Below are 15,350 nucleotides of genomic sequence, written 5' to 3'. Positions count from 1 at the left end.
TTATTTACCAAACTCCTAGCATTGGTATACATGCAAGTATACATGCACATGTTCCTATTCTTAACTACCCTAACACAGCCCATGAATTTACTTGTCCTGCAGTGAACCTCTACATCCATTTTACAATGGTGCATGGCATGCTCTGAGGTTCAAGATGGTCAAGTTCAAACATTTGATATTAACCTTTTGAGGGCACAAAGCTACTTGATCATTTTTGATATTATATTATACAATAGAATTTTCAATGGTTTTTTTTTCAATACTTATGTTTAAACAAGTAAAAAATAAATTAAATATTAAGTAAAAAAATTTAGTCTTTCTTAAAAATTTATTTTTTTATTTATTTTCACAATCACCTTTATCGTAAATCGGTTACCAGAATTTTTGCAACTTATACAATCATCTCTCTAACAATTATGAAATGTTGTCAAAAAACTTTATTAAAGCACTATTATCACTAAAACTAAGATACAAAAGTGCCTGGGCATTTCCTCTTAAATCACAGCCTCAAGTTACACAGAAAATCAATAGAACACCTCATATACCATGATATAAAAATTAGACAATAATAATTAAATCTAAAATAACCTGAAATAAAACTGACTAATAATAGTTGAAGATAAAGTTTTTCATAATAATTAATCATTAAGCATTTTAGACAAGTTACTTATAAATATATTACCTTTATTCAATGTTACTCGAAAAATTTCTTCCATCAAACACTTCATATCTACTTGCATATTAGTTTCCTTGGAATCACATACAGCAGCAAATATATTTAACGTGTCTGATGGTCTTTGAATACCAATGCAATCAATCTTTCTGAATTCTGCTGCATGATTGAGACTTGGAAATAAAGCTACAAATGGGTTGCTTCCAATATCATCAAGACTATCCTAAAAATAACAATATTACTTCAAGATAATGTCAGAATGGATCACTAACTTTGTATCAGTAAAAAACATTCATGAAATTTGCAAAATAAAAAAAGTTACTTTTAATATCCAGCGAGAGTAATGTTTTTTATTTATCAAGAACAAAACCATTAATAACACTCACAAAAATTATTTCCTAAACTAGTAGTCTAATCAGCAATATTTCTATATTTCTGGGATTTGTCAAAGAAGAGGGAACATAAGGTGAACAGTGTAAACAGAGAAACATTATTAAATAGTTAAAATTTCTTTTCACAAAATACAATCATAAGATATATACAGGGTGTCTCAAAAATATTGGTACAAACGTTTAGGGGAGGTAGGTATCATCTAAAGGAATGTGAATCGCATAGGAACCCATAACAGGAAACGTCACCATAAGTCGGTACATGGCGCTGTTCATCAGTTCGCGAGAGGGAAATTTTCTTTTACTCATTCAAGCAGTAGTCGCCGCATGAAGAGCATGCATCGATATACGAACTGTGAGCTGGCAGATATGAACGTAGTGTATGGATTAGCAGAGGGTAATGGACGAGCCGCTCAACGAATTTATGGAGAACGCTTCCCAGACAGACATGTACCAGACCACCGTTTGTTTGCGTGTGTGCATCAAAATTTGTGCGATTATGGGTCATTTAGAGGTAACAGGAGTAGTGCGGGCAGACCACTTTCGACGCAAACTCCGGCCATGGAAGAAAGTGTGTTGAATGCCGTCCAGAATAATCCTACTACCAGCACACGTGCCATTGCCTCTGCCTTAGGAGTGTCTCGATCATCCTGCACATGTGGCTTTTGCGCAGTGGTTTCTCCAAGAAAGTGTTCAAGACTTGAATTTTTCAGCCTATGTTTTGTTCACAGATGAGGCTTATTTCACTCGGGAAGGCTTATTCAATCAGCACAATGCTCATGTGTGGGCTCACGACAACCCACAAGGTGTGCACCCCCATGCGGCAGAACATCACTTTGCAATAAATGTGTGGGCAGGTGTGGTTGGTGACTGCTTAGTCGGCCCACACCTGTTACCATCCCACATGATTGTTATTTGGTTTTTTTTTTTTTTAGGAGCATTAGCAACTAAGGCCATATTGCTCCAGGATATACGGTGGTCATTCCCTGACCATTCCGCATCCTCCATATTTGGTGGTGACGGGCTCTTCCCACATGAACTCACTAAATATTGAATCTTTCTTGAACAAGTTCTACCAGGGTTACTTGACGATGTTCCAGCAAATGTGAGACGCAACATTTGGTTTCAACATGATGGGGCGTCTGCCCATTATGGAAGGTGTGTTCATGACCATTTGAACAGGCGTTTTGGGTGTCGATGGATTGGCCGTGGTGGACCTGTTGCCTGGCCCCCACGCTCGCCTGATTTATCGAGCCTTGATTTCTTTCTGTGGGGGCCCTCAACTCTATCGTGTATGAATTGCCTGTGGAGACGGAAATGGATCTTGTGGCGAGACTCGTCTGCGCTGCTGCTACTGTCAAAGAAACTCCAGGTGTGTTCGACCGTGTCCGCCAATCCATGCTGCATCGGTGTCACGCATGCATCGCGTCTCGTGGTAGAACCTTCGAGCATCTGTTGTAACATCATGAAATGCATTCATCTCGTACTCCGTTGTTAATATTATATCAAATAAATGTTTGCCACTAATTACTGTCTTGTGTCATTTCTGCTTCTTGTGCCTCTGCTACTACTTTCCCGTGATGTTTCCAGTTATTGGTTCCTATGCGATTCACATTCCTTTAGATGTTACCTACCTCCCCTAAACGGTTGGACCAATATTTTTGAGACACCCTGTATACGACAATTACAAAATATCAATTCATATGTAAGCTATGACATGGAGTTTTTTCCAATCCAAGTTTTCTACTCTTAAACTTTTGAAATTCCTCCAAATGTTCAAGCATAACTGCATTCATTTAATCTCCTCCCCACACCAAGATAAATTACTCCTGAAGGTTGTAAATAATTATTCATATCAGAGGTGGCTAGCCCAGGCAACCAGGAATCCATCACTGGCAGGGCCAACAGCAAACATGGGCCATCAGCTAATATTAAACCAGTTTATTAATGAAAACTTAGAAAAAACAAATTCTGAAGATGAAACGCAGGCCATAATTTTTTCTCACTGACTTTTCTAGGGCATCCTAATTCTAGTAACACTAATACTATGTTGTAAAACAACATAGAAGGAGAGATCTATAATTTTATTTTTGTTTCAAGTAAAATTAAATTTAAACAAAATTAACTTGAGAGAATGTGCAAGGCTCATGGAGTAGAACTTTTCTCAGCATGATCTGTGCTTGTTAACAGGAAAGACTGTTGTTACAGGGAGGTGATACACTTAAATAGAAGGGGGTGCAAGAATATTTGCTGATGCTATTGAATCAGTGACAGAGGGGTCATAAAACTGCTAGCTTGGAGGATGAATACACAGACTAATAGATTAACTAGAGCCGCAGGCAGAGGTGAAAGTGATTCTTGCATTGCTTCTATTGGAACATGCAGCAGCCTGGAAAGCAACTTGTTGGGGATTTCAGGCACTGCTGTGGATCATCATGGAACAAGAAAATACATGGGCTGTGTTAGGGTAACTAAGAGAAAGAACATGTGCATATCTACTAGCATGTACACTAATGCTAGGAACATTGTAAATATATTTGATAAATTAGAAGTACTGATCAGAAGTCATAAAATGCAGAAATTGCAGGGATAGTGGAGACAGTGTTACTCAGACATAAGCAATGACAAATTTGCATATGGAATGTATAAGATATATGGTAAGGAGAGACAGGACAAGAGTGGTGGAGAGGTTATGCTCTTAGTTAAGAAGCATATTAAATCTAAGGCAGTGCATCCAGTTGATCCATCTAATATTCAACTGGATGCACTGCAATGTTGAATCTGTTTGGTGTGATACAAGCACTGGGAAAACAAAATTGAGAGTAGGAATGTGTTATAGGCCTAATGACTACGATGAGTTTACCAAAAAGCTATATACAGGGTGTCTCAAAAATATTGGTACAAACATTTAAGGGAGGTAGGTAGCATCTAAAGGAATGTGAATCACATAGGAACCCATAACCGGAAACGTAAGTTGGTACACAGCGCTGTTCATCAGTTCGCGAGAGGGAAAATTTCTGGTTTACTCATTCAAGTAGTAGTCGCCGCAAGAAGAGCATGCATCGATATACGAACTGTGAGCTGGCAGACACGCACCTAGTGTATGGATTAGCAGAGAGCCCACACAGTGTGCACCCCCATGTGGCACAACATCGCTTCGCAATAAATGTGTAGGCAGGTATGGTCGGTGACTGCTTAGTCAGCCCATACCTGTTACTATCCCACATGAACTCCGCTAAATATCAGATCTTTCTTGAACAAGTTCTACCAGGGTTACTTGACGATGTTCCAGCAAATGTGAGACGCAACATTTGGTTTCAACATGACAGGGTGCCTGCCCATTATTGAAGGTGTGTTTGTGACAATTTGAACAGGCGTTTTGGGCATCATTGGATTGGCCGTGGTGGACCCATTGACTGGCCCCCCATGCTCACCTGATTTATCATGCCTTGATTTCTTTCTGTGGGGGGCCCTCAAATCTATCGTGTATGAATCACCTGTGGAAACGGAAATGGATCTCGTGGTGAGACTCGTCTGCACTGCTGCTATTGTCAAAGAAACTCCAGGTGTGTTCGACCGTGTCCGCCAATCCATGCTGTGTCGGTGTCATGCATGCATCACGTCTCATAGTGGAACCTTCAAGCATCTGTTGTAACATCATGAAATGCATCCATCTCATACTCCATTGTTAATATTATATCAAATAAATGTTTGCCACTAATTACTGGCTTGTGTCATTTCTGCTTCTTGTGCCTCTGCTACTATTTTCCCATGACGTTTCCAGTTATGGGTTCCTATGCAATTCACATTCCTTTAGATGTTATCTACCTCCCCTAAACGTTTGTACCAATATTTTTGAGACACCATGTAGAAAAAGAGTGGGCCAGTAAACAAGAATGTCTTACAATGAAGGATTGTACCTTTCCATATGTTTACTGGAATTTGTGAGTTGGTCACTCACATAATAGTAAGGCTTTTGTAGATTTCTGGGAAGACTGTTTTCTAGAGTAGCATGTTAGAGAGGCAAAAAAAAACCAAATGGTGATGTTATCAACAGCAAATTCTAAATAGGAAGCATTCAGGAAAGTAATTGTAGAAGCTACTAGGCTTTTCATAACAATGAAGAAATACTGTTCACGGCTAATAAGACATAAATGGATGTCAGATGAACTATTGAGACGTGGCAGAGAAGGAAAGTGCATGGTATGCACATAACTTATCAGATGATACTGAAGTGTAGGGTATATATAAATAAGTCTGCAATCAAGTCACAAAAGGAAGCTAGGCAAGCTACAGCACATTATGAGATGGCAAAGAATGCAAAGAGAAACAGCAAAGACTTCTATGCTTATATTAACAGTAGAAGGAATGGATCGAATCACATTGAGCCATTTGATGTCAATGGGTTAACTGTTGACGACACTGCTCAGGTTGCAGACAAATTGAATAGGTATTTTGCATCTATATTCACATATGTGAAATTCTTTTTCTTTGGGGGAGGGGATGCTAGAAGCTTATCAAACTAACTGGAATGCAAAATGACTTTGTAATAACTGAAAGGAAATGTAGATGGCATTTCTCCAATTATATTAAGGAATGCAGCAAAGGAGGTAAGCAAACGCTGAGCCTGCTGACGAGGCTAGTGGAAGTCAAACGCGTCCAAAGCCGCCAAGTGGATTTTCTTATTTATTGATTTGAAATTATTGTTTTTGTAAAACTTTTGATTTAAATTTAGTACTATATCATTATTTTGTGATTTTCTGATTAATCTGGTGTATTTATTCTTTACTCGGCCTTCTAATTGCATAAAAGTATCAGTAAGGGTATCAAATCCATGTGTTACAAGTTGCAGCTCCGCTGAACGAGAAGTTTTTCAGCCATATTTAGCCGCTTTATTGACCAATTGCTACATCAAATTATTTTCTATAAGTAACTTATAGACCTAGTCGGGATCCTTAGTTTATTCTGAATTGAGACAGCGAGATTTGGAAGTTAATTAATACTTAACTGTCTGTAGATTTACCGTTCGTAACTTGCCGCCATTGTTATATCCCGAACTAGATAGCTTAAGCTTAGTATAGTACAGTATATAATATAATATTGTCAATTAATCAGTAAAATCTATTAATTTTGTTAAATTTCGTTGTCAATTAAATTGTACTTTTAACTAAATACATATAACAACTTAGATTATAAACGTAACATAATTAATTAAAACATAACTTGATACGGAAGTTATATAAACGGAACTCGTAGATAATACTCGAAATTGAAAAATATATATAGCATTATAACTGTGTTGGGATACAAGTTTAGGGTTATAATTTTGTACTGAAATTGAAATTTTATTGAAATTAAATCGAAATCATGATTCAGACCAGAGCAGCAAAGCAAAAGGCTCAAGCTAATGGGAGTGCTGTGGCTCAGGGGAGAACTGAGAGGGGCAGTTGCCCTCTGAATCACAGCCTTTTAAAATGCACTGCTTGCATGATGTTTGTGGAGCAATCGGTAGGGGACATGATATTGCCATGGGGATGTCTTTGTGTGTGCGCGATGCAAGGAGTATAACGAAATCAGGCGACAACTCGGCATTGTTATGGGCCTATATGAGAGCTTGAAGGACAGGGTGGATGCCCTCAAAGGATCTAAATTGAGGGGCCCATCAAGCTCTCAGCTGCCAACATCAACGCCAGAGCTTGCACTTGGTCATCACACAACACAGCGGCGACCCCCAAGGCAGAATGCGCTGGTCCCACAGGAACTAGTAGTTGTTGGTGACTCTATTGTCAGGGAAATGGGGAACATGCTGTGTAAAAAGGATAGGTGGAACAGGACAAGGGTATGTCTGCCAGGGGCAAAGGTTGATGACATTGTAGAGTGGATATCATCTTTTAAGGGCACAAAAGGTGATATATTTGTACACGTTGGCACTAATGATATTAAAAGTAGGAGACCGGCAGAATTACTTAACAAGTACAGGTCACAGTTGAAAAAAAGCCATGAATTAGGGTTCAATTTGAAAGTGTGTGCAATTCTGCCCAGACACGATAGGAGGGAGTATATGATGAGAGCCTTGTCGATTAATTCAGCCCTGGAAAGATTGTGCAAGGCTCAAAGGGTAGAATTTTTTTCAGCCTGGTCTGTACTTGTTAACAGGAGAGACTGCTTCTACAGGGATGGGATACACTTAAATAGAAAGGGTGCAAGAATATTTGCTGATGCTATCAAGGCAGTGTTAGGTGGGTCGGAAAACTGCTTGCTTGGGGGGGGACACAAGGACTAATAGATTAACAGTAGACACTGGCAGAGGTGAAAGTGATTCTTGCACTGCTTCTATTGGAATGAGCAGAAGCCTGGAAAACAAGATTCAGGATATTTCAGAGACTGCTGGGAGTCATTGCAGTACAAGTAAACACATGGGTTGTGTTAGGGTAGCTAAGAATAGGAACAGGTGCATGTATACTTGTGTGTACACCAATTCTAGGAGTTTGGTAAATAAATTTGATGAATTTGAAGTATTGCTCAAAGCATCAAAGGTGGATATTGTTGGGATATCAGAGACGTGGTGTCACACAAATATAAGGAATGCAGAACTGGAATTTGGGGAGTACAATGTGTACAGAAAGGATAGACAGGACCAATAGGAAGGGAGGAGGGGTTATGCTATTAGTTAAGAAACACATGAAATCCAAGGAAGTGAAGCCAGTCAACATCGCTGGACAGTGCAGTGTCGAGTCAGTTTGGTGTGACAAGCATTGGGAGATCAAAATTGAGAGTAGGAGTGTGCTATAGGCCTATTGACTCTGATGAGTATAATAAGAAACTGTACAGGGAAATAGAGTACAGTTTAAGAACCACTAATCTTGACACTAGTGGTTCTTTTATCTGCAGAGTCTTAATGCATGAAGCACTGCTGATAATCGTATCAAGAATATTACTCCCTCTTGTTGACTCTCTAACATGCTGCTGTAGAAAACAGTCATCCAATATATCCACAAAAGTCTTTCTGTCAGTGACCAACCCACAAGTTCCCGTCAATATCTGGAATGTTAAAATCCCTGATTATAAGATGTTCTGATTTACTGGTCCACTCTAATTTCTCTGCACAGTTGTCCATTGTACTTATCAGAGTTATTAGGCCAATAACACACTCCTACTCTGATTTTTGCTTTCCCAGTGGTTATGTCACTCCAAACTCACTCAACATTGCACTGGTAACTTATGTTAATTGGATGCACTGCCTCAGATTTAAGTGCTTCTTAACTAAAGGTATAACCCCTCCCACCTTCCTATCTTGTCTGTCCAGTAGCCTTCCACCACCTTCAATACTACAGAAGGAAGAGCCTCCCCACAAGAAATGCAGACTACGCAATAAACCTGATCATATTAACTAAAGAGAATAATCCAAGACCTGACAGATGAGTGGAAAAGGGAGTGGACTGGCTTGACACTAGGAAGAACCACATATAAATTCCTACCAGAAGCTAAAGTATTCAACAAACAATATGCTACATGGTTCAGGTCTGGACTTCAGTTATCATTTCTGCTGACTAGACATGGCAGCATAAACTCAAGGTTATACTCTTTAGGCTAACAGACATCTCTGCTCCTGCAAATCACCAGAGACAGTCAATTACCTAATCTTCCAATGGCAATTTATCAGGACCTAAGAGCTCAACTACAAATACTCACTGAAGTATATGATCAAGAAACCATCTAAAATCTCATCTCAACTCCTCAAAAATTCACCTAGTTCGCTGACTTTGCGGACAGCCTCTTCAAACACAAGCGAAGAATTCTTACTACTGTAAACAGAACCCGGACGCAGACAGACACTGATTTAGCCACACGCCAAAACTGACAAAGACCAAAGCACAATGCCAAGCCAATGAATCCTGATTGGAGCCAAAGGGGTCTACTGACCTAACTCTACTTTTCTCAGGGGATGCCTCTCTCATCCATCCTCTACTGCCTAAAACTTTACCCCTCCCTGAAACCTAACTACTCCTACTGACATACAATCTTCCTTTCACTTTCCCTTTTTTTTTGAGAGCCGGGGGGGGGGGGGCCTCCTCTCCAGAGGAATACCTTCCTGGGCATACTGTCAGTGCAATGAAGACCATGGCATGCCTCCTCCACATGGCTAGGGATGAGAGGAATGGGGTAGTGAAAAAACTTGTTCTATGCCCCATGCATGCAAAGATGCTAGGAGCCAGCAAACAACATTCAACAGAACAAAAACACCATCCATCCTACACACCCACACTTGCCACTGCCGGCATTGACAGATGCCTCATACAGATGCTACAGTGGCTAATAAAGGAAACCCCAGAGACCACCATAAAACACAAACTCATTTTTTCCTTTGCCCAGGGTACACCCCATACTCAAATTCATTCATTTACTTGAGCGTGTACAGAGAAGGGCAACAAGATTGGTGAGGGAAATGAAGGGATCCTCTTACCAAGAGAGGCTTAAGTTCTACAAATTGCAGTGGCTGGAGACTAGGCACCTGCGCAGTGATCTGATTGAGATATATAAGGCCTTGAATGATTTGAGTATGCTGAATTCTGATGGGATTCTTCCACTTGTTCAGATTACGAACCTAAGGGGGCATAAATTCAAATTAAGAAAATACAGATGTAGAATAGATGTGCGGAAATTTGCCTTTAGCCAGCGGGTGGTTAATTGCTGGAACAAATTTCCATCTGTCGTTGTGGAAGTTGATAGGTTGAATAAATTTAAGAAGGAACTGGACAGGCATTTGGAGGGAATGGTGTGATTTTTTTTTTTTTTTTTTTTGGTTGATGCTGCATAAGCTCATACACTTGCTTTCGTGCATCACATGCCACTGCTACTGCTACTACTACTCTCAACCTAAACTCCATTAACTTTTACAAGTTTTACTAATTCACAGCAATGCCAAAAACTTTCATATAGACAGGCCATACTCTTTTTTGATATTAACTTGACCACTATAGCCTTCTGTTCTAATAAAATGTTTATTTAATATTATGTCACACAGTATACTTCAAAGGCTGCATTTTTAAAACTATTTTGTAAAGCTACATACCATGCTGTTAGCCAAATGAATTTCCAAATTATTCAATGAGCGTTATCTCGTTTTTCAGGAATCCTAAATAAAAAAATAAAAAATTTTTAAATAAAAAAAAGATAAGTTATTGAAAGTTTTATTCCCTCAAAAAACAATTTATAAACACAAAAAATACTTAATACAGAAACAAATACTGTAAACTGTCAATAACTCAGTTTAAGGAGAAGAAAAACACCAAATTATCAAAAATGCAAGTCATAAAAACTTACTATTTTCTATAAAATTGAAAAATAGGTACTACGTATATAAACTTCAAAAACACATTAAGCTTTACTGGTACATTAGAAAATTTTTTAAAATATTTTTAAAAACAGTTTTAAAACTACAGAACTGTATTACACTGTATTAAAAAAAATGAAAATATAAAACTAATACAATCAAATTTATTTAAAATAAATAAAGAGTCTTAATGCATTTTCTTCACTGATTTCAATTCCAAAATGTCTTCGATATTATTCATTAAGCAGAAATTATTTTCAATTGCAGTTGGATGCAGCTGCTGTGCTGTTTGTTTTGTTTTGTTATTTGGTTTTTAGGAGCATTAGCAACTAAGGCTATATTGCTCAGGGATATGGGGTGGTCATTCCCTGACCTTTCCACATCCTCCGTATTCGGTGGTCACGGACTCGAACCCCGGTCTAATCAAGAAGCATATGCTACGCACTGCTGCTCCTGCCCACCTGGCTACGGAAGCACCTTTGTTGCTGCTAGAATCTATGCTAGAGTTATCAGATGTCTCTGGTTTCCATAGACAGTCTCCAGAACTGACCATCTGTTTACTATATAATAATTAATTAAAGTTGTTTTTCCTTGGATATCCATAATTTGTAAAAATATTTCGCAGGAAAGGTGACTCACAAGAAGTACAAATCATCATGTACTTGAGACTATTCATTTTTCAGGTAAATATTCTGAACATGGAATTCTCTCCAAATGGTCAACAATTACGTTCACATTACAGTTTAAATGTAATTTAAATGTATTTTTTCTTAATAATATAATAGTTTCAATAGCTACAACAGAACAAATTTTATCATCAACATGAGTTGCCCTAGTAATGCACTACTTTAAATATTTTATTTTAAATAAGTGCAACTGGCAGATTGCAATACTGTTTCATCACCAAATTAATTTTCAACACAAACTGGTTAGCCTTTAGCATTCCTGCACAAGTGCTGAAGGCTAAAAAAGATAGTAAATACTTGCTGACATCAGACTTGAATTTTTATAGATTGTAATTTTCAGGAAATACATATGAATGATGATTGTTCCAGAAAACACAAGTGGAAGGTATAAATGAGGAAGAAGAAAAGTTGGTTTTGTGAGTTTGGGATAGACAGTGAAGAGATTCTCACTGGTTGCAGCATAAGTTTCAGACTGGTTTGGAAGAATTACGAATACCAATTCAGAAGAACAGTGCCCATGAAGTATATATAGAAAAGGCATGCAGCAGACGCTACATGCTTTTTATACTTCCATGGGCACTGCTGAACATCTGAGACAGAGCGTGGACAAATTTTGTAAGAGATGAATCATTAATTAACCCTCTTTCAAAAGAGGTCATTTGGGTTTCTCAATAAGTTTGGGAAAGGCAGAGCCGCCAGCTTTTGACTCTTAAAAATCTGGAGATTGCATATTTCCAGCAGGAGGAAAACAGGTTTTCTGGCTAAAACAGACAAAAATCAGATTTTTTACGATAAAGGTTGTTCTTCCCAAAAAATGGGAGGAAAACAGGAGTTTTGTTTTTTGAAAAATTCAGGGTTTTCAAAGTCCACACTGGACTAGAAATTATATTTCACTGACAAAATACATTATTATATTAAAATATGGCCATAATACTGGTTACCAGTACAGTACGCTTTTAAACATTAGCTTACCTAACATTTTTCTGCGTGAATTTCTGCTTATATTGTCTCTTAGACATCAATTGATTATGACTGCTTCAAAAAATATACTGTAGCAGACTTTGCACCTTTTCAGAAATGCTGAATCAAATTTGATTTTTAACAATAGCATTGCTGCTCAATCTTGCTTGCAAGAGCATTTCCAAAAACTGTACCAGAAAGAGGCGGGTTTTTTTTTTTTTTTTTGCCTGTTCAAATATTCTGATACTTAGCATTGTTATGAGGAATTATTAGAATGTCCAGAATGACTCGTTATATTTCATACTCCCTTGTACCTTGTCTCCGACAAACAAACTGATGTACAGGGCCACTGTATAAAAATTCCTTCTTTCATAATAACAATTGGTAGGGTTTTACATTGAAATTGAAAGAAGTGATCTGAAAAATACCTATTTCTTACGTTCAGTGAACTGGAAATTAGTGGAAACTTTTTTTTTTTTTTTTTTTTTTGCAAAATCAATTCGATTCAATTTCATTCTGCAAATGATGTTATTGGAAGAAAAATTAGTTCTCGAAATAAAATTATAAGTTGAAATTAAATAATATTTAACCAAAGCTTCTGAAACTCATTTGTAACTTACTAACTATTTGGAGTCTCGAGTATGCAGACTTTTGAGTGGCATAAGGAAACATCTTTGGCCTTAGGAATTCATGACAGGGAAAAATAGCTGCCAAACTAAGTCCCTATTTTACAAAATTTTTAGAGAAATATTCATAGTCATACAGCTTCCGCTATGAATGTGTTAAATATTTTAAGTTGTAACACTTAATTAGATCATATCAGCACAAAACCCACAGCTAGCCCTTGCCTCTCTAAAATAAAACTAACACTTTTTTCCTTTAATTAATAATTAAAACTCTTACATTTTTTCTAGATTCCTAAATATAGTAAAACTTTCGCTGCAACAGTTGATGAATTTTCCAACCCTGCCAACCTTTTTATCATCTGAAAACTTTGGTATATCAAGCTTAATGTCAAAGTTTGCATATGATGCAAAGATTGGCAGGGTTGGTAATGACAGTATGCTGCTGCAACAGGATCTGGAAGAGGTGGGCAGATGAGACTGCTTCTACAGGGATGGGATACACTTAAATAGAAAGGGTGCAAGAATATTTGCTGATGCTATCGAGACAGTGTTAGGTGGGTCGGAAAACTGCTAGCTTGGGGGGGGGGATACAAGGACTAATAGATTAACAGTAGCCACTGGCAGAGGTGAAAGTGATTCTTGCATTGCTTCTGTTGGAATGAGCAGCAGCCTGGAAAACAAGATGCAGGTTATTTCAGAGACTGCTGGGAGTCACTGCGGTACAAGTAAACACATGGGTTGTGTTAAGGTAGCTAAGAATAGGAACAGGTGCTTGTATACTTGCGTGTTCATACACCAATGCTAGGAGTTTGGTAAATAAATTTGATGAATTTGAGGTATTTCTCAAAACATCAAAGGCAGATATTGTTGGGATATCAGAGACGTGGTGTCACACAGATATAAGGAATGCAGAACTGGAATTTAGGGAGTACAATGTACACAGAAAGGATAGACAGGATAGGAAGGGAAGAGGGGTTATGCTATTAGTTAAGAAAAACATAAAATATAAGGAAGTGAAGCCAGTCGACAACGCTGGACAGTGCAGTGTCGAGTCAGCTGGTGTGACATAAGCATTGGGGGATCAAAATTGAGAGTAGGAGTGTGCTACAGGCCTAATGACTCTGATGAGTATAATAAGAAATTGTACAGGGAAATAGAGTGGGCCAGTAAATCAGAGAGTCTTATAATGGGGGATTTTAATTTCCCAGATATTAATTGGAATTTGTGGGTTGGTCAGTCACACACTAGCAAGGCTTTTCTGGATTTATTGGATGATTGTTTTCTACATCAGCATGTTCGTGAGGCAACTAGAGGGAGTAATACTCTTGATCTGATTATCAGTAGTGATTCTTCATGCATTAAGAATCTGCAGATAAAGGAATCACTAGGTGGCAGTGATCACAGTGTGCTGAAGTCGGATTTACTCAATGAGGTTGTTGTTGTTGTTGTGTTATTTGGTTTTTAGGAGCATTAGCAACTAAGGCTATATTACTCCGGGGATATGCAGTGGTCATTTTCTGACCTTTCCGCATCCTCCATATTTGGTGGTGACGGGTTCGAACCCCGGTCTAATCAAGAAGCGTATGCTACGCACTGCTGCTCCTTCCCACCTGGCTACAGAGGCGCAGACTCAATGAGGTAACTACCATCAGGGGTAAAGGGAAGGTTTTTGCTTTCATAAAGGAGACTACGATGGTCTGAGACAGTATTTAATTTCTATACAGTGGGACCAACTGATGATGTTACCAACAGCAAATTCAAAATGGGAAGAATTCAAAGAACTTATCTTGGAAGCTACTAGGCTTTACATATCAACTAAGAAATACTGTTCAAGGTTTAGGCCTAAATAGATGTCAGATGAACTAATGAGACATATGGCAGAGAAGAAAAATGCATGGGATACATATAAATTAATGAGTGATGTGGAAGCCTATGATAGATATAAGCTGGTCTGTAACCAAGTCACAAAGAACATTAGGCAGGCAAAGGTAGATTATGAAAAATCCTTGGCAAAGGATGCAAAGAAAAACAGAAAAGAGTTCTTTACCTATGTATACTCTAGAAGGAAAGGGATGAATCAGATTGGTCCATTGATGTTCGTTATTTGGTTTTTAGGAGAATTAGCAACTAAGGCCATATTGCTTCGGGATATGCGGTGGTCATTCCCTGACCTTTCCGCATCCTCCGTATTTGGTGGTGACGGGCTCAAACCCCGTTCTAATCAAGAAGCGTGTGCTATGCACACCTGCTCCTTCCCACCTGGCAATGGAGGCGCCGGTCCACTGGATATTGATGGTTCAACAGTTGAGGATCCTGCTCAGATGGCTAACAAACTAAATGAGTATTCTGCATCTACATTCACACATGAGTTATTTAGGAAGGGGAATGCCAGAGGTGAAGTAAAGTTTCCGGCATCCCCCTCCCCCCATACTTCTCCTTCAACCCATGCACGGTACTAAGTACTATAGGTTTTGATACCTTTCGTGTTTGGGGTTTTCATAAAAAAAAAAAAAAAAAAAAAACAACACTGGCAATGAGCTGGATGATTTTGTAATAACTGAGAGGAACGTGGAGGAGAAATTGCTGAGGATAAACATAAAAAAGGCACCCGGGGTGGATGGGATCTATCCAGTTATATTAAAGGAGGCAGCAAAGGAAGTAAGCTAACCCTTAGCCATAATT

The 15,350-nt window shown here is 38.4% G+C and overlaps 1 protein-coding gene across 2 annotated transcripts in view; it reads right to left on the bottom strand.

Moving 5' to 3' along the window:
- The window catches only part of Ube4A (Ubiquitination factor E4A), a 523,714-nt gene that overhangs the window by 494,533 nt on the left and 13,831 nt on the right, over nucleotides 1-15,350 (bottom strand). For both annotated transcript variants that reach the window (XM_090376475.1, XM_090376476.1), the window contains exons 2-3: nucleotides 10,136-10,198; nucleotides 683-896 (exon numbers count right to left, since the gene is read on the bottom strand). In XM_090376475.1, coding sequence (XP_090232601.1) covers nucleotides 683-896; nucleotides 10,136-10,138 — 217 coding nt within the window. In that variant the 5' untranslated portion in view covers nucleotides 10,139-10,198. The remainder of the gene's footprint in view (nucleotides 1-682; nucleotides 897-10,135; nucleotides 10,199-15,350) is intronic.

The sequence above is a fragment of the Mastigoproctus giganteus genome, chromosome 6 (genome assembly GCF_048544385.1).
Source record: "Mastigoproctus giganteus isolate SK-2022 chromosome 6, ASM4854438v1, whole genome shotgun sequence".
NCBI classification, from domain to species: domain Eukaryota; kingdom Metazoa; phylum Arthropoda; class Arachnida; order Uropygi; family Thelyphonidae; genus Mastigoproctus; species Mastigoproctus giganteus.
The sequence above is the reverse complement of the archived record's forward strand: the minus strand, read 5'-3'. Positions and strand labels throughout refer to the sequence as shown.